General features: G+C 46.7%; 2 protein-coding genes across 16 annotated transcripts in view; both read left to right on the top strand.

Annotated features, from left to right (window-relative positions):
- The window catches only part of ZC3H7B (zinc finger CCCH-type containing 7B), a 48,496-nt gene extending 40,334 nt beyond the window's left edge, over positions 1-8,162 (top strand). For all 14 annotated transcript variants that reach the window (XM_030262924.4, XM_030262923.4, XM_072923364.1 and 11 more), the window contains 4 exons: positions 328-436; positions 2,121-2,254; positions 3,049-3,212; positions 3,961-8,162. In XM_030262924.4, the coding sequence (XP_030118784.4) occupies positions 328-436; positions 2,121-2,254; positions 3,049-3,212; positions 3,961-4,153 (600 nt within the window). In that variant the 3' untranslated portion in view covers positions 4,154-8,162. The remainder of the gene's footprint in view (positions 1-327; positions 437-2,120; positions 2,255-3,048; positions 3,213-3,960) is intronic.
- Positions 8,163-16,059: 7,897 nt separating this feature from the next.
- Positions 16,060-18,474, top strand: part of TEF (TEF transcription factor, PAR bZIP family member) — a 34,230-nt gene continuing 31,815 nt past the window's right edge. For both annotated transcript variants that reach the window (XM_002197521.7, XM_012569202.5), the window contains exon 1: positions 16,060-16,391. In XM_002197521.7, the coding sequence (XP_002197557.1) occupies positions 16,292-16,391 (100 nt within the window). In that variant the 5' untranslated portion in view covers positions 16,060-16,291. The remainder of the gene's footprint in view (positions 16,392-18,474) is intronic.

Below are 18,474 nucleotides of genomic sequence, written 5' to 3'. Positions count from 1 at the left end.
CCACTCAGAGATGGCTGGAGAATGAGTCACTTTTGGGGACCAGCAGCTTCATCAGCAGGAAACACTGTTATGTCAATCCAGGATGCTTCCTGCTGTTGCCCTGTATCTGCACCCAGTCACCTATGGAAATGGCAGCAGGTGCTGAACTACCTGTGTCTTTATGTCATCAGGAGACTGAGGAAAAGAATCATGAGTTAATGATATATAGTGTCCTGTTGGCAATCTCTCCTGTGCAACTTAATGCCTCAGCTGGCTATCAAACCTACTTTCCCCTCTAGCAAGGACTGATTGTGCAGATGCTAAATTTTTCTCTCTATCTTTTAACAGTTATGTATCCATGCACAGAATGGCAGGAAATGCCAGTATGTGGGCAACTGTTCCTTTGCCCACAGTCCTGAGGAAAGAGACATGTGGACCTTCATGAAGGAAAATAAAAGTGAGTGGGGGAAATGTGGGCCAAAGAGTTTGGGGAGAGGGAAGAGGACATTTGGGCATCTAGAGGATATGTTAAGACATATCCTTGACAACAGAGATGGAGCTGGACAAGACTGTTGCCATGAGTTTATGTGGGATTATGGGTCAGGTCTGTCTACAGCTGCTTTTTTCTTAAATATGCATGTATCTCTTGAGTCCCTTGCTGTGGGACTAGTGCACAATAGTTTTATGTTTTACATTACTTCACTGCTGCCCTCTCTTTCTGCATCATTTTAGAATCCACCCTGTACTGTCCCTACTGTTGCCTATAATGTCCCAGGCCTGGCTCTGTATGGAGCTTTGCCAAAGCACCAGTCCTGGCTTGTAGCTGCTTCTGTATCTTTCTTGTTTGTCTTCTATCTGGTTTGGCTGTCTTACCTATTTCTGCTCACTGGTCTTGGGCTGTTGCCCTCCCTGCTCATGGCATTGTATTCAAAGGGGAGGAGTTGAGATCCTGAATAAGAAAATCGTTGGGTGGTGCCTTTGTGGAGGAACTTGTCTGTATTTAATTCTGCAGACTTACCTTTTGGGCGGTAGTTGGGGGGTTGCCCATATCCTGGACAGCCAGCTCTGTGGCAGAAATCTTTGTTTATTCAGATCAACAGGAGACTGGGGAAAAAGGGCCAGCTGTCCAGGTGCTCACCTGTCTCTGTTGGAGTTGCTGGAAAGCCTGAAAGACTTCAGGCCTACCCTGAATTTTTTTTTGGTTCTGTGGAGGGTCGTTCTCTCTGCTGAGCCAAACTGTTACTTGTTGCAGTTCAAAGCATTTAATTGCTGGGGCCTTTAAAGCACATGAGACAAGTCTGGGTGTGTTTGCTCAAGCACAAAGGTGAATGTTCAAACAACAGTGTTGTCTCAGTTTTGGGGAACTTGCATTCATTATCCCCAGTTACCTCAAGTTCCTCAATTACTCATTTAGCAAGGAGTAAATCACTAATGCATCATACTTAGAGCATCGTATCAATATCTGCAAACATTTGTTTCCATAGCCTCTCTCAGGAGCTGATCTTGCAAAAGCAGATGTCTACTTAAAGCTTCCGCTTCAAATTTCCCTTCCCAGAAGCATGTTGAGTGGCTTTTAAATCAAAAGCCATGAGAGACATCGACCTCAGTTCTCTGGGCAGGTTTTGAACTTAGAGCATGCTATCATTAGGTCTTCCTGCCCTCTGCAGTGCTTCCTGTGGCCAGCTTGCTTAGGGGCTCTCCTCCCTCTCTAGTGCTGAGGGTGAAGCTTGGGCTTAGAGGGAAGAGATGGATCTGAAACCTGCCTTAGCTTCCGGGCTGGATGAGATGTCTTCTGAGAGGTCAAGTAGAATCAGGCCTCTTGGCAAATTATCTTGTGGGGTGAATTCCAAGGAGATCTTGCAGCACTTTGCCACCTTTCTGAAAATTTTGTGTGGCTCTTGCCACAGTTGCCCTTCAACTAATAGAAGACACTCCCCATGCCAGGTGGTGTGGTGTGAATTTGGCTTCTCTCCCCCAAGATCTTATCTGAGGAGGTGACGTGGGGCACAGGCCTTCAGTCTGGTGCTGCTGCACAGGCGAGGGGAGGGGAGGGAAGGGCTGCCCCAGCATTTGTCCTTTTTTCATAGTTTGTGCACCAGGTGGGAGGTTGTTGAGTGGCTTAATGTGTTGCCTTTGTGCAGTACTAGATATGCAGCAGACCTATGACATGTGGCTAAAGAAACACAATCCTGGGAAGCCTGGAGAGGGAACACCACTCACGTCACGAGAAGGGGAGAAACAGATCCAGATGCCCACTGATTATGCAGACATCATGGTAATAAGCTGATCTCTTGTCATTCATTCCTTCTCCTTCTTGTCCTCTTCCTCAATGCTGCTAGCCTGCCTCTCTCCTGTGCTCCAGGTGTGGCTAGCAGAGACTGCATTGCTCTAGTTTTAATACAGAGCCTGTATTAACGTAGGTTAAATGGACAGCTTGGAGTAGCACAGAAAGAGCAGCACAGCTGAAATGGGAAGAGATCGACCTGGGGTCAGCAAGGCTCTGTGATGGCTTTTCTGTTAATCCCCAAGTCATTACGAGTCTATCTTAGGTTCCCTTTTGCATAGGCTCAGCCTCTCTCCAGGGTTCCTGGGCAAGCTGGCAAAACCATTGCAGGCCTGTCAGAAGGGGAGAAGCTTGGAGAAGAGCTGGCACAGAAGCCTTAGAAAACCAGAGGCAGATGTGTTTCCTTATGCCGTGGGTGGTACTGATGTAAGGGTCTGTGCTGTTGAAGGGTCCTGCATTGCCTGTGAACCTGGGGACCTTGCAGTGAGACCCCACTGGGGCCATCAGCAGGGGCAGGGGGACCATGTCAATGAACTGAGCTGCCCTGTCCCCTAAGCCTGTTTGAGCCCTAGATAAACTCTGACAGAGCATCTCCTCTGTTCCCACTAAATGTCAGCACAGTGCCCTAAAGACAATATAGCCGAGAAGCATGGGTAGTCATAGACTGAGTGGAGCTTCCAGGATGCTCTGGAAGGAAAGGGGAGAGGGAGTGCCAGCATAGGGAAGGCCAGTGGATGTGAATGTTATTGCACTGACTGGCCCTTTTCCCTGTCTGCACTGGTTAGATGGGCTACCACTGCTGGCTCTGTGGGAAAAACAGCAACAGCAAGAAGCAATGGCAGCAGCACATCCAGTCGGAGAAGCACAAGGAGAAGGTCTTCACCTCAGACAGTGACTCCAGCTGCTGGAGCTACCGTTTCCCCATGGGCGAATTCCGGCTCTGCGAGAGGTACCATTGTCTCACCTCCCTCCTGTGCCGCTGCTGCAGGGGCAGGGTGACAGACCCAGGGCCTCTGTCATCCCTCTTCATCCTCTCACAGAGTTCTCAGAGACTTCTTCATGGAGGAGGAGTGGGATGAGATGACAGGTTTGGGTGACAGGCTGCTGTTGCATCACAGAGGTGCTCAGCCTTAATACTGAGGGGTAAAAACACATTCCTGAGCATGTGTCTTTAGAAAAGGAGAGCTTCCTATCAGCACCTGTGCTTTTCATAGCCAGGATGCTCTCAGGCTGCTGAACAGTCTCCTTGGCCCAGTGCTTGGGGGAATCCCAGGTGCCTTATTAAATGGTTTGAATGTCTCACACCCTCTGAAATCAGCACCTTAAGGTGCCTTCAGAAAGCTTGTGATGGTTAAAAATGCCACTTGGGTTAGCAAGAAGGTTATTGTCTTTCATGCTGGTTACCTGGCATTTCCTCTCTTGTGCATTGCTTTTTTCTCATCCCTGTTGGTCCAATTCCAGCTCAAATTTTTTTGTGCTCTTGACTAAATCCCCTTGTATCCACTTCTTGTTTTGCTGCTCTGTGTTTTCCCCAGCCTTGATGCCTTTCCCACCTGCACATGGGTTTGTAGGACAATCAGCTCACCCTTAAAAAGAAGAGTTCACAGCATGTTTCAGTGGGTCCTGATCAAGTATCCCAGAGAGCTCAAGTCCCTGTACTGAGGGTGCCCTCCTGACTGTGCTCCTTGTGCTGGCAGGTTCCAGAAGAACAAGGCCTGTCCTGAGGGAGAGGAGTGTCGCTATGCCCATGGGCAGGACGAGCTGACGGAGTGGCTAGACCGGAGGGAAGTGCTGAAACAGAAACTGGCCAAGGCTCGCAAGGACATGCTGCTCTGCCCCAGGGATGACGACTTCGGGAAATACAACTTCCTATTGCGGGATGACGTATAGTATGAGCTGGGGGGAGTCTGTCAGCTGCAGAAACACGGGGTTGGTTTTCCAAGTGGCAGTAGCAGGGAGAGCGAGATCTGTGTCTCGCAAAGAGAATTTTTTCTTTTGTTTTGTTTTAAGATTATGAGACAGTGATTTATTAGTGACTGAATTTGTGAATTTGATTCTTGTTGGCCAGCGATGCCACGCTCACTGAGTTTATGATCCATCTTTTCTCTCTTCTTTCCCCTAAATTCTCCTTCTACTTCATCTTTTTGTTTTCACTGTCCTTCATTCAAAGGAATTAATTCAGTCTGTATTGGGCTGCAAATCAGAGAATTTCTCCTTGTGTCATTCTTCTGTCTTTCAGTTCAGAGTATGACTGCAGAGGTCTAGAGAACAAAGTTGAGAGAGAGGGACAGAAAAATTGTGGATACCCCATCCCTGGAACTGTTCAAGGCCAGGTTGGACAGAGCTCTGAGCAATTTGGTCTAGTAGAAGATGTCCTTCTAAATGACAGGGGGATTGAAACTAGATTATCTTAAGGTCCCTTCCAGCCCAGACTGTTCTATGATTTTATGAAATCTGCTGATAAGGTAACCATGAATTTCATATGTTCCTCTTCTCAGTGCCGCAGACTAAGCTCCACTTACTCTGCTGCAGCCCTCCTGCTCTTCTGGGAGCTTGGACCAGAAAAAAACAGGAATTGTGGTGCAAAGAAGGAAAACCACTAGATTTGGCTTAAAAGATCTAGGCTTATGTTCCAGATGTCTCTATTACCCTGAGGCATCAACTGGTGCTGAGGAGGATAACAGCTGTGTGGTATAAGGAGTGCAAGGTAAAAGTAGTAAAGTAATAAAACTGCTTGCAGCAGCGGGAACCGGGTTGTAGGTGACTTCAAACTTCAGCTGACTGTACTCAGAAAGCAAGTTGGTGACTTCTCATTATATGTCCTTTTCAGTGTGTGGCAAGTGTTCAGGGCAGATAGTTAGGGTTTGTTTTTTTTTTGGCTGGTGTGACTGGTGCAAGTAAAACAGAACCCATCTAGGAGGTATAGTGGAGTCTGTGACACACTGTGTGTCACTGAAGTCCACACAGCATTATCAGTCAGGAGGGAGGTGGTCACCAAAAGGAATCTGTATTTCTGTTGCCTTGTGTCCTGAAGAGAGGGAGCGAGGGAGGGCGTTCGTTCTTGCTCTTTAAATGGCATGTGTTTCTGGTTACTTAGAGCTGCATTTTTCCCTGCACTGCCAGAAAAACTGGGTGGGGACCCATTTAAAAAGACACCATTGAGAAGCAGAGGCAATGTTAAGCTAATGGGAATCCAGCTGGAAGTGCTTACTAGTACCAGAGATCCAGCCCCGTCCTCCTCAGAGCCAGAGCAGGGAGCTTGGGGATGCACAGTGCAACCAGGATGTAACCCAGAGCAGGAACACAGTGGTGGAGAACAAGTGGCACAGTGGGACCCAGCCATGGCCCGTTCTTGTGCTGCCTGATGTGAACTTTGATGAGGTAACCAGTAATGCTGAATGCTGGGACAGAAGTTTTGCTTTTTTAAGTGGCAGCAGTGAGAAGCGCTGCTGCTCTGCATGCCAGCCTTGTCCTCTCTGGCAGTCTCATCCTGTAAGCAGTAAAAGTGTCCTTGTTCTGAACTTCCCTCTGCTTCTCCTGTCTGCAGTCCAGCTCTGCTCTGCAGTTTTGCATGCATGGATGGCACCATCCAGTCAAACACAAACACATCTCCCTCCCAGCCTTCGTCAGGGTTGTCTTTTTCACACAGATTCTCCTAGGACAGCAGTCTCAGAGCCCTTGGGGCTGGTAGGGCTGTATCCATGGTAAATACAATCTGGGCACGAACCTCTTGGTGTTTTGACATTGCTGTGTCCTCCCATTCTTCTCTGTTCCCATATGCTTGGGGTTCAGAGCTTCAGGAGAGATGGGATGTGGAAATCAGGAGATGTGGAAATGGTGTGGGGCAGCTGTCATCTTTGTAAACCAGCCTTCAGGAGGGTGCTTCAGCTCCACTGGGATATTTAGGGTCCAATTATGGAGCAGAGTGCTGGAATCTTTCCAGAGACATGGCGTGCTCTAAGTAAATGGAATGCACTTCTGCCCTTAGAATTATTAAGTTGAAAAAGACCTCGAAGATCATCAGGTCCAATTGTTAACCTGGCACTGACAAGTCCCAGACTAAACCATGTCCCAAAGTGCCACATCTACATGTATTTTTCAATACCTCTGGGGATGGGGACTCAACCTCTTTCCTGGGCAACTTAACCACTTTTCTGCTGATCTTTTTTCCCTCTCCCTTAAAATATGGATGTTAGTCTCTGGTTTGCTATGAGCAATATCAGACATGGCAGGTTTTGAGTGGTCAGGTGCTGTATTTTCTCCTTGTTCTTTGTGGTAGCTATGGTATCTTCTCCTGGTCATCCTTGTGCTCAAGTGGTCAACTTTAGAGATGGGAGAAGACAGGCATCAGCTCCTGGGTTAACTTGTTCTGCCCTTCTTGGGCAGAGATGCCAAGGAAAGAAATCTGGACTGGGGGACACTGGAATGTGTTTTTTATTTTTAAAACAATCCTGCATCTCTAGTGTGACTCTAGTGTTTGCTGAGCCGTGATTTCTCATGTAACCTAAACAAGTTACAGAGTGGGTCACTGTCCACTCTCCCTGTCTCTGCAATGAGAGCTGAGCTGCTCAGTGGGGCTTCAGAGGTTTGGGCTGGGGCTGAGATGGGGAGAGGGTGAGGTGACGTGACATAGGCCCATGGTCATGGAGGTTGCATCAAGCATCTCTTTCTTTTCCCTGATATGATAACCTGGTCTGTGGTGTTGCAGTACTTCGTCACCAGACTTGTTTTAGTGTGTATATATGTGACCCTTCCCATGAAGCATATATACACAGGTATTAAATATATTGCTCTATATAATATTATATGTGTGTGGTATCGAAAGAATCTTTTAAATGAAGGTAAAGGACTTAGGCCAGGAAACGCAGCATCTCCAGTTTAATTATGAAGCCTTTTATTTGGGATAGGGAAAGGGAACTAACAAAAGAGGGGAGGATTTTATATAGATAGGTATAAACTTTGAGATGGGACAGGTTTTCCTGTTCACATTTTTGAAACCCTTTAGGATGTCCTTGCAGTCCCATCTCAGTGAGAGAGTATTATACTGCTAACTAGTGAGTAAAGTTTTAATATAAGGCTTTGCTTATATTATTTAAAGGGATATTGTGAAAGGCACGAAGTTTCACACTTGATTTCCCAGGCTTGCTTTATCAAGCCAAAAGGGTTTTCTTCAGTGCATTATGTGCTCTCAGCAGAAATGCTCAGCGCTCTCAGCTCTACAGCAGATAAACCACAAGTTGTAGGGGCTGCTTTAGTGGTATTCACAAGACCCTGTGATAACTCTCTCTTCTTTATTTGTGTGCGAGAAGAAAATTCTGCAGCACAGAACCAAATTTGAGGGTTCTTAACAAAGGACATGTTAATGTTTTAATTTTGTAACATTAGAAGAAAATTTCATGTCCTGTAAAATAACCACAGACATTCACACAGAGCAGAACCTTACTAAATGCTGAAGGACTTAGTGAAAATCTTTTCCCAAATTCTTTGGTAGGGGCAGGGATTTAGGTGCACTGGCATTGGAGTTAACCAGGACTTTACAGGGAGAAGTTAAAACAAACAAACAACAAAAAATACCCTACTTAGCTTGCATGAAACTGTATGTCAGAAATTGATGGGGTTTAGCAAGTGAAAGGAAAAGATAGCAAGGGGATGCTGCAGTTCTGAACTGGGTAGTAATGATTTTGAGTCCTTTAATATGTCTTCATATTAATATAATTTAAGAATACCACGCTTTACTATTAAAAAAGAACTTAGTATCTTTCATAAGGTCTAGTATCAGGATAAATATGTAGATGTTTTAACAGCATTTTTGTTTTTGTTCTTAAATAAAGAAAGAAAAACCAAACTTGCTTCTTTTAGCCTTTGTAATAGAAAATAAAAGTGTGCACTTTAAACCCTCTCCTGATCCAGAGTGTGTTTGTGTTTTTCAAAGAGCCTGCAAAGCATTTTATCTGGCTTTCAGGTTTCCCTCCTGTGAGGAGGGAAGCAAAGGGAGCGCATCATGCATTGGACCACTGTGGCTTTCTCCCATCTTGAAGTATAATCTCCTCTTCTTGCTGAGTGGAAAATTGCCTGTGTGCATATTAACAGTTGATGCAGTTCTTTATCAGACACACAACTCTAGTGAGTGAATTTTAGGTGTATTTAAGATGTTTTTCTTTACCCCTAGTGCCAAGAATTCATGTGCTCTGCATTAACACATACTTTCAGGTGTTTGGGTAACCTGTGTTTAGAAACCTCCAGTAATCGGGTAAGCACCTTCATCTAGAGATTCTTCTGTGTGGGCTGCTCTGTTCAACTGGGTTGGCCGGTTCTTCTGCCTGGCTGTTGCAGCCTGCTAGGGAACATGTCCTTAGCCCCACTCACTGAGCTGCACACAGCTTGGGTCATGGGAAGCATCTGTGCACTTTCCTCCTAGAGAGGATGCTGTGTGAGGAAAGTGCATTGGGGGAAGAGGTCAGCATGAAAACATTTATTAATAAACCCAGATTCTTTATTTTTTGAATCTATCATGATGTAGATTAATCTAGAGTCTTGATAAAATCAAAACTGGAGATGTGGTGGAGACATGGGGGTCCCATGGATATGCTCTGTTACTGCTGTATAAACTGGTAGTGACCAGAAGATCATATCCAGTGAGGCCTGAAGAGACAAGATTTGTCACACATCTCCTTGATGTGCCTTCATACAGACATAAGCACTCATGTCCTTCTGGTTAAAGAAGAGGCCTGAACACATTCTTGTAGTGCAGGGGGAATGAGGAGCCATGTGCACTTCCAAGGTGCATCAATTGAGTACATACAATGTGAGGGACATTAATTTTACATTCCAAAAACATGGCCATGCTGAGGCCATGCTGGCAATGGTTTAGGGTAGCTTTTCCAGTACAATTGAAACCAGAATTTTCAAACTGTGAGACAGACAAAGCATCAGGAGAAGAACACCTATTTTCCTTGCGGATTTGAGCATCAGCTGTAAACTGGTGTTTCTTCACTGAAATAAACTTGTATTTTGGAGAGGAAGAAAAGGAGTGGTGATTTCAGTAATCAGATCTTCCTAGGAATTTCAGCAGATACAAAGACAAGGCAGAAAGACCCAGGTCAGCCAGGAAAAATCCAAGTTCTATGGAAGATTGAGAGGAGCAGGGTAGAAACCCCTGAGAGGTGGGAGGAAGGCTGTGTGATGGTTAATACCATCACACAGCAGCCTGGTAGAGGGAGTTTGCTGCAAATGAGAATGCTAAGCAAGCCTGTAATGGAGTCTGCCTACCATGCTCTAGAGAACTGTTTCTGGGCAGTGACAGCAGATGATGCAAATGCTGTTTTTCTCTTCACTGTATTTGCTGCTGCCATTGCAACCAGGAACAAGGTCATGTTGTGTTGTGTCCTGTGCACAGTGAGCAGCAGAGTTCCTGACATGCATGAGCTGGGGAGGTGTGTTGGTCACTGGCTGGGCACAGAGGACATAACTGTAGGGCAGCTGGGGGGGAAAAACATGGGGCAGAAAGCAACAAGCTAAATAGTAAAAGAGGCCTAGATGGGAGTGACTAGTTGGAGGGAAGTGGAGGAGGAAGGGCTGTGGGCACACAGGCTGAAACACACAGCTGTTTGATATGTGGTGGAGGAAGGCACTAAACAGACTTGGTTGGGTGCTACGGGATGGCTGTAGGCAGAGGTCCTGTGGACACACAGGTATTGGGGCTTCCTGGAAAGCTGCAGACTCTGGTCAGGAGCTGAGCCATGTCTCATTCAGCCTCACCCTTTTCTCCCCAGGATGGGAGTGGACAGGACCTGTCCATTCCACATAATTTCTCTCCTTTCCCAGATTGATTATCACCTCTTGTTTCTTTGTGGTTCCTCCTCCAGGCAAGAGCAGTGTGTCCTGGTGCCACTGGGACAGGAGTGGTGTTTCCTGAAAACAGCTCCAGGTGCAGCAAAGACAAGAGCAGGGACCAGACCGGATGACAGCTCCAACTGACTCATTTCCCACCACAACAGTCCTGTCCCTGGCAGCTCCCAAGATTGCCCCTTTCAGGAATGCTCAGATCTGCACTTTATCTTATGGATGGCAGTGCCCCAGAAAACTACTGCTTGTTCCAGGGAGCCTTAGGAGGCACAAAGATAGCAGAGAACCCGTAAATAGGGTCATTCATAACCATCTAAATTAATCCTCCAAAAAATTACATTTACCCAGGGGTGGGATAGAGGGCTCTAAAGCTAGATGACAGAGTATATTTGGATTGCTTTGAATTGGAAAAACACTCAGCTCTGGAGGTGCTCTCTGGCATATTTCCTTTGAGCTCAGTGGATTTCCTTCGTCTACCTTAGCTGTGGGCTTCCAATAGTGTTGCAGCCCTCCAGGCAGAAGGTTGGGAAGGATGAAGAGCTGCATAGTTTTGTTAATTGAATACCAAGGCATGCACCCCCATCTGTACCCCAGCAAAGCTCTGAGACAGAGAGGGAAAGTCCTGCTTCCATAGGAGTGAGATGGCCTCCGTTTTTTTTCAGGAGAATTGCTTGAAAACAACTGCAACACAGCTAGGCATTGCCCCTGGGAGCTGTGGTGGGGATTCAATACAGCAGCAGTGTTTCAAAAGAAGCTCTAAGCAGTCGGGATCCTCTCCTGTTTGAGACCGTTCATGTCTTGGTTTTGGGGTATCTTGGTGTTTTGGCTTTGGCAGCCAAACTGTCAAAGCTTTTTTAAGGGTAATTTGTTTTCTTTCAGCCCACATGCCTTCTGCAGGCTCAGATGACTCCTGTATCTTTCTGTCAAGCTCAGACCTCTTGTGCTATAATGCTGCAGGATCCCTCCTCTTGCTCAGGACCATGTTGTCCTTAGCAGGTGTGAGTAGGAAGAGATGGCTGACAGACAACCCAGGTCCTTACAGGCAGCCTTGGTTTTGAGAGAGAAGCAGCCACAGGGATGTGTCTCTTGCTGTCCAACCCAATGATCTCCCATGGCCCAACATCACTGGCCTTGGATTTCCCCATCCTGATTTCAACCCCTTGATTTATTGCTGCTCTTGGCACCTCCTGGACTCTGCCTCCTGCCAAGGCTTGTTCCAAGAGCTCCCAAAGCTGTCTCTGTCCAGGCTGCCAAAATGTTTTCAGAGCAGGGAAATGCAAAAAGGCAGCTCTAGGTGTCCTTCCTGCCCAGGACAGTACAACTTCTGGTGATCCCAAGGCCCTCTCTCATGTTTTCTCCCTGCCTAGCACCTAGTTCTCTGGCAAATGGCACCTCACAAGGGAAGGCCATGTGCAGACAAGCAGAGCTGTGGTGAGCCCAGCTGCCATGTGAGCACCCCAAGAAGGGGAAGATGTCTTGGCGAGGGTGGTGAGGAAGCAAAGCTCATTAACTTTTTGGCACTCGTTCTGGGGAATTAGGTTTTAGAAATTCTTTTGCCTCGGGCTGGAGGTGCAGGCACATCCTTCCATGGAAGTTCATTGCTTGGTTGGGAGATCCCAGTGCTGCTCCTCCACACAGGGAGACAGGCAGGCACACTTGTACACATACATAGGCACATGCATGCATGCCATACCCTGCTGGGGAAGAAAGCCCTTTCAGAGGTAGGAAGGGAGCTCTCAGGAGTGAGGTGTCTGTGTCACATGTTGCTACCATCAAAAGTACCCAAAGGGTTACACGTCCATGTTGTAGGCACCAGGTAGGGTCTTTAACCAACACAGAGCCCGAGTCCCACTTTTCCCTCAGCTGGCTTCATTTCTCCTTCTCTCAAAGTAATCTGCTTGCCAGCATTCCTCCCTTGGATTAATTGAATCCACTTGGCTGTGGAGAGCAGAGATCCCAGATCCCAGATCTCTGCTGACACCTCTGTAGTCTAGCCACAGCCTTCCCTGCTGCTGCCATTCTGGGTATCCCTGAAGCTCCATGGATGTTTGTTGGCACTAGCAGCATCTCAACCCAGAAGAAGACAAGTTTCTGGGATGTGTTGCAAGTGTCCATTCAGAATGACCATGGTGAAACTCAGCCTCAGACCTCTGCCAAGGTGAGAAAAATTCCCTACCAAGCCCAATGTACCACACAAATAAATAGTTAAGTCTGGAAGCTGTAAGGGGAATGTACAATTGTCCTAGGAACTAATACAAGAACAAAAAATTGTACAGATGTCTGTAAAGAAGCAGTGATTGACCTCTGCAAAGGATTTGCTTGGATAAAAGCAAAGTCCCCTCAGTACTGCTGGCTTCTGCCTGTCCCTTGTCGCTGCCAGTGGGCCCCAGATCATACAGAACAGATAGCCTCCCCAGGTTTTATCTCTGGGGAGGCATGAATTTGACTCTCCTCTTCCTAGCTTATCTTTCAAACAGAATAAGATATTTAAATGTATTTATCACTTTGCCAAGGTGTAGCATGCTCTGGGGATGGATGGATGGATGGATGGATGGATGGATGGATGGATGGATGGATGGATGGATGGATGGATGGATGGATGGACGGAAGGATACATAATAACATTGCATAAGCTTTGTGTCATTAGAAAATCAGACAAAAAGTTTTTATTTTCTAAGAGGACACATTCCATTAGATTACCAAGCCAAACTTTCACTTTATTGGAAGAAGCTGAGATAAAAGCAATGAGTAATAATAACCACTAATGCCTTTCTTTGGTCAAATGTCACTGCTGCTGCTGGGTTCCCCACCAGCTGTGCTTTCAGACACACCTGAGAAACAGTTAAATTCCCTTTTTTAGTGGTGGCCTCATAAATCAATAAGCAGCCAGGTGCCACCACCAAGGACAAGATCCATAGCAATAATCTGCATGAGTTTCTGACTGAGGAGATGCCCAAGTGTGGCACTGGCTCTAGTTTTGGGTCTGAGGGAGGCTGCAAGACACTGGCAGGAGCAGAAACAGAGGAAAGGCCACTCCAGATGTGCTGTGAAAGCGGCCTTGTGGAGGAGTTGAGGGAATACTCCTGGGGCTTAGTGAAAGATGGCAACTTGGACCCATGTACAGAGAACCCCCTTACCCGGCTCCTTATAATGAGCATGGTTGTATCAGAGGTCTGAATGTCTGAAAAGATTCTTCAGGGTCTCAAGCTGCTAGGAAGGCTGTATCTACGAGTAACACCTCAGCAGTGTTACTCTACAGCTCACTTTGGACTCAATGGCACACCTCTCTAGAGCAGTCCCGTTAGAGACAGGAGTAGAATTAGAGGTTTTAAAAGAGACATTTACATGCTTTGGTGCCTGCAGAAGCATCTGAACACTGCAGGAAGGCAAAGAGGTCAGGGGATGGAAGGTACAAGAATTGGTTCCTTAAAAAAAGAACAATTCTTTTGAATAAAATTGTAAAAGGATGGAGAGTATGGACCAAGGCAAATGTTGAAGGACTCACAATCCTCTCCTCAGGAATGCTGAACACACTCCTTGGGCAAATGTGCCAAGAGGTTCAGCCAGCACAGCTGGGTGGTGTGGGTAGCTGCTACAAGAGAACTGCAGAAAATACAGTGAAGTTAGCCCTGGTGTCTATGCCAGTTAAATTGGTGTTCTTGGAGTTTGACCTTTTCCATCACATTAGGTACCTCCTTTTGTGTGCCATCCACTTAGGGCCGGTATAACTGACTATGGCTGGTTGAGTCTGTGAGAAAATGTGCTGTTAAGGGCTGACTGGGCTTCTGAGTGATGGTTGGGGCAGAGCTGCCAGCAACTCCACTAAAATGGGATCACAAAAACAATAAAAACATTTCTGGTCTGACAACAGTGCAGCCAGCATAAGTGATGTAATCTGTGACCATGCCTGCATCTTTCCAGAGACAATATTTCAACTTCATTCACTAAAGCAGCCCAAATGCTCTGCTCTCTATGGCAGGGACATGGGAGCAGACAGACATTCCCTACTGCTATGACTCCACTCCACAGTATATTTTCTGCTTCTCTGGGGCTTGAAGACAGGGTGGTGTTGATGGTTCCAGCTAGTGATATTACCCAAGCTCTTCTGGTGGGCAGGAGCTCACTGTTCTAGGATTCTGAATCAAGAGGGACATATAGTATTGGGAGGAGACTTTGTGGACATGGCAAAAACTAGATGAGATGTAGATTTCATCACTCTCAGATCTCTAGACAAAAAATTAGAGATGTCCATTGCAGGCAAATAATTAAAACTGCTAAGAAACAATTTAGATGTTCTTTAAGGTACTTTCCAACCTAAACCATTCCATGATTCTATGAATTTTCTCTGAATTAATGTCTTCATTTTCTGAAGCCATAAATGTCAGTCAGTTGCTGTAGCAGCAGCTGTGAAGTTCTTGGGTACCTCCAGACATGTGGTCAGATGTTTGTTCAGCTTTCATAACAAGTTTTAGCCTCAGACAAAACCAGGAGGTCCAGCTGCATCTGGGACTGGACAGCTACCATGTTCCCACTGACTTTCCCTTGCCAGCCTGTGATAAGAAGCAAAACTAGGCATATATGACAGTAGCTGTCCCAAACATCAATGATGCCTGGCATGACTGAGTGACTCCAGTCTTCCAGAATGGACTGGAAGATTTCAGGAAAGGACATGGATCTCCTGGCTGGCAGCTGTGCTCTAGGAAGGAGAGATGTGATCATGTCTCTTGCTCACAGGAGCCAGAATGCACTGACCATCTGCAGACTGCTGGCTCCAGCTTTGGGTGGACGGAGAACACTGTAACAGCCCAGGGTTAGTACGGTACTGTTGTCCCTGAATGGCTTCACCACTGATGGTTATGACTGGCTCAAAATCGGAAGAGGTTGTATCATAACTACAAATTCTACTAAACTAACTATTGTGTGATTTCTGAGCCTGATTAGATTGGGATCTAGATCACGAGTCTTCTCCAACTAAAATCAAATTCTCAATCACCCAACCTGGCTAGGTAATTCTTTCCTTTTGGTTTCTACTTGGTTAAATCAAATGTATTTCCTTATGGAACCAAATACCATGCCTGATTTTGTTGGAGTGTGTCCAATTGCTGTGCCTCACAGGCCAGTGTAGGAATACCTGGTTTCTACCAACTTACACTGGCACTGTAAGGCTGAGCCTGGCAAAATGGACAGGAACAAACTGAGAAATGAAGGCGCTTCTGTTGAAATACCACACTCAGCAAAAGAAAAGACCACAGCACACCAAGTTCTGAAAAAGAGGATCAGACTTTTATCCTCCTGTCTCCAGTCCTTTTCTCCATGCTAAGAATTTCACTGAGAGGAGAAGAGGAGCTTTGTGTGCTCAAGATCTTACTTAACCAGCTGTTACCAAGGTATTTGCAGGGTTCATGAACTCTCTTCCCATACATCACTGCTCTAAGAGGAGGCTGTTTGCTTTCTGATAAAATTTTGTGGCACTTCAGAAGAAAAATCCTATATTTTGGGGATTATGTACACTTTCTAAGAAAGAAACCTTGTGCTATTATCAATATTAACTTGGACGTAATGCAGTAATCGTTGCATCACATACAAATAATGTCACTATCTTCAGCTGAGCTAAAAAGTTAGCAGGCAGATGCAGGCAGCATATATATCTCCCTGTAACAGCCTGGAGCTTGGAGCACTGCTTGGAGCTTGTCAGAGCCTCCCAAGAACACATCAGAGGATCCCTCTCTGTTGTGTTTGCGACCAACATGTACCGCTAAAAGCACACACTTGTTTTTTTTTCCCCTTCAGACACATGTATTTGTTATAACACCTTGGGAAGGAAAAGGGTGCTGCCTTTGCAAAGTTAGATAACTGGCCCAGTTCTTTGCTGCCGGATTGGCTGGGAGAGGCCCTGTAAAACCACGCTGGCCAGGCGCCCAGCCCAGCCCTGTAAGGCTGCAAGCTATTTCCACAATTGCCCACTTCAGAGTGGGAGAGGGGGAGGTGAAGACAGCCGAGCAAGCTGCATCTCTGCCAGGCTGTTTCCCATTCTCCTTGTTTTTTCTCAGCCAGAGCAGTTCGGCAAACCCGCTCTGGGTGCCTCTGAGCCCATCTCGCAACTCCCAGGATAGTGGGCTGTAAGGCTGGTGGCCAGGCACCTGGCCCTCCCTTCGCTCTGCTGGCACAGTCCCAGGACAGGACATGTCAAGCTGCAACACCCCTGGGGGCCCCACTGCCCTGGACTTTCCGGAAGTCCTGAAGTCCCTACTGGAGTATTCCTTGCCCTGGAACAAGATGACAGGTAGGATTGAAGAAATATGTACTGGGGGTTCTGTTTTGATTTCTCCATCCCCTCCTTCAGTTGAAAGGTGAGAAACGGGCAGATCTTATTTGCTGCAAGCCCTTCAAGGGTGTGTTTCCCCAAAGTGTCCAAGTCAGACCGAGAGTTCTGGCACTATGCATGTTGTGCAGCTAGGAGGAAAAACAGCAGCAATAGATTGATTATAAAATCATGCTGAGCTGCTGATCCTTTTAATCTCTGAGCTCAGCTACTTCTTGGAAACGCTCAAAGATTCATGCACAGAAAAGGCTTGGGCACAAATGTTTATGTTCACATAGAAGTGACTTCCAGGATTGTCATTCATTGTTATCCTAGGGTTAATAACCACTAAGCTTCCAGACATTGCCTTTTCCCAGACCCAGACTGTCCAGAGAGCCCAGCCTGCACAGGGCAGGCTGACTGTGCAAACTTTGTTTAATTGTTTATTAGTGAAAAGCTGGGATAGAGAACACAGCAAATCCTGCATTTTCTTTGCAAGAGCACTTCTGTAGTCCTAGGTTTTCTCACTCTCTGTGCAGCATCATAGAAAACAAATGGAAAGGACCCAGGTTATTTAGTTTGAGCTTTTGCTGTACTGAACACTTTGCTCATGCTGCACTGATGGCTTCGCTAATGCTGGGTCTGCTCCAAGCAACCATCACCCAGCTTGAGTACTCTCTGGTTTTGGATAGGATACTACACACCCTTGACAAGCTGCTTTTTGGTTGTTGTGTTTTAACATTTGCTGCTCAACGCTGGAGAGGTGTGTGGGAACACCTCAGCTCAACAAGCCTATGTCTGGGCATGAGTTAGTTGAGCCCACAGAAACAAACATGCACAGAGCTTGCTCTTCTCTAGGAAGTTGCAACCAGGACATCCAGGCAGCTCTGCAGTGTTAAAGGGCAACAGAATCCAGGAGCAGAAAAGCCAGACACACAGTGTGGAGAGGGACCCTGCTCTCGCTCCAGGGTCACTGGGAGAAAAGGCTGCTCCTGTGACAGTAAAGCATTCATGTAAGGAAAGGCAGCTGCCTACACCTGCTGTAATACAGTGAGCCCTATAGCACATGCACAGCCCTATGAGCCGTATGCATGTGCTCCCTGTGGAAAAATGAAGTAGGGCAAGGGGAACTGCCCCACCCCTGAGGGGCTCATTTTGTCACATTGCTCTGCTGCTGCCTCCTGTGAGCTCCCTCTCTTCTTTGCTGAGACTGCTAACTAACAGATGTGCTTACATACCACACTGTATGAAGTCCCTGTTTGTGTGGACCAGGGCATGTCTCCCCAGCTGACAGTATCCAGGTAGAAAGTGCAACTGTCGGGGAGGAGACAGTAACAGCCAAGGGCAGCTCATGTGGTGCAGAGCCTTGCTGTGGCTAAGCTGAGTTTGGCTGCTTTTCTGCGTTCTCTGCTCTCCACAGCCAAGTGGATTCAATTAATCCAAGGGAAGAGTGCTGGCAAGACCTATCTGTTTAGAGTAGGGAGTAGAGGAGAGATCAATGATTTGAAGAGAGAATAATTTAGTCTTAACTCAGTGTGACTTATTTGGCAGCTAAGAGTGCTGTTTTGTGGCAGCTTTCTTCTTCAGCTCCAGGACCACCCTGCCTTTCCGCATCACTTCCCGTAGTCCTCAGAACTCTTTATTATCCTGCCTCCCTCTCCAGACCAGCATTCCCATCATGGCCCTCTTCCCACAGAGCTCAGTTCTCTCCTTCTGGATCTCCATACTTGGACAGCACTCATCTGGATTTGCTAGTTCTCAGGTCTCTCTCTGAAAATCTCTATTCTGCTATTCAAACCTCCCAGTGGGGCTTGCTGTACATCTCCCCCTCACATCCTGTGCCCAGCAGTGAGCTGGTTATCACTTGCCTCCCTCCCTGCTGCACCCCAGAACTGGGCTGTTCTGTATCATCTGGCCCTGACAACACTCCCAGCAGTAACAGCCAAGGCTACTGCATTCCTCTCCTCACATCTTACTGACCTCCACTTTTCCTTCTCAGCTGCAGAGTGAAAGCAAGTGTAAAAATCCCAGGCAGATCCCAGCTTAACCAAGAAGGTAAAGCTTG

The sequence above is a fragment of the Taeniopygia guttata genome, chromosome 1A (genome assembly GCF_048771995.1).
Source record: "Taeniopygia guttata chromosome 1A, bTaeGut7.mat, whole genome shotgun sequence".
Lineage (NCBI taxonomy): Eukaryota > Metazoa > Chordata > Aves > Passeriformes > Estrildidae > Taeniopygia > Taeniopygia guttata.
The sequence above is the reverse complement of the archived record's forward strand: the minus strand, read 5'-3'. Positions and strand labels throughout refer to the sequence as shown.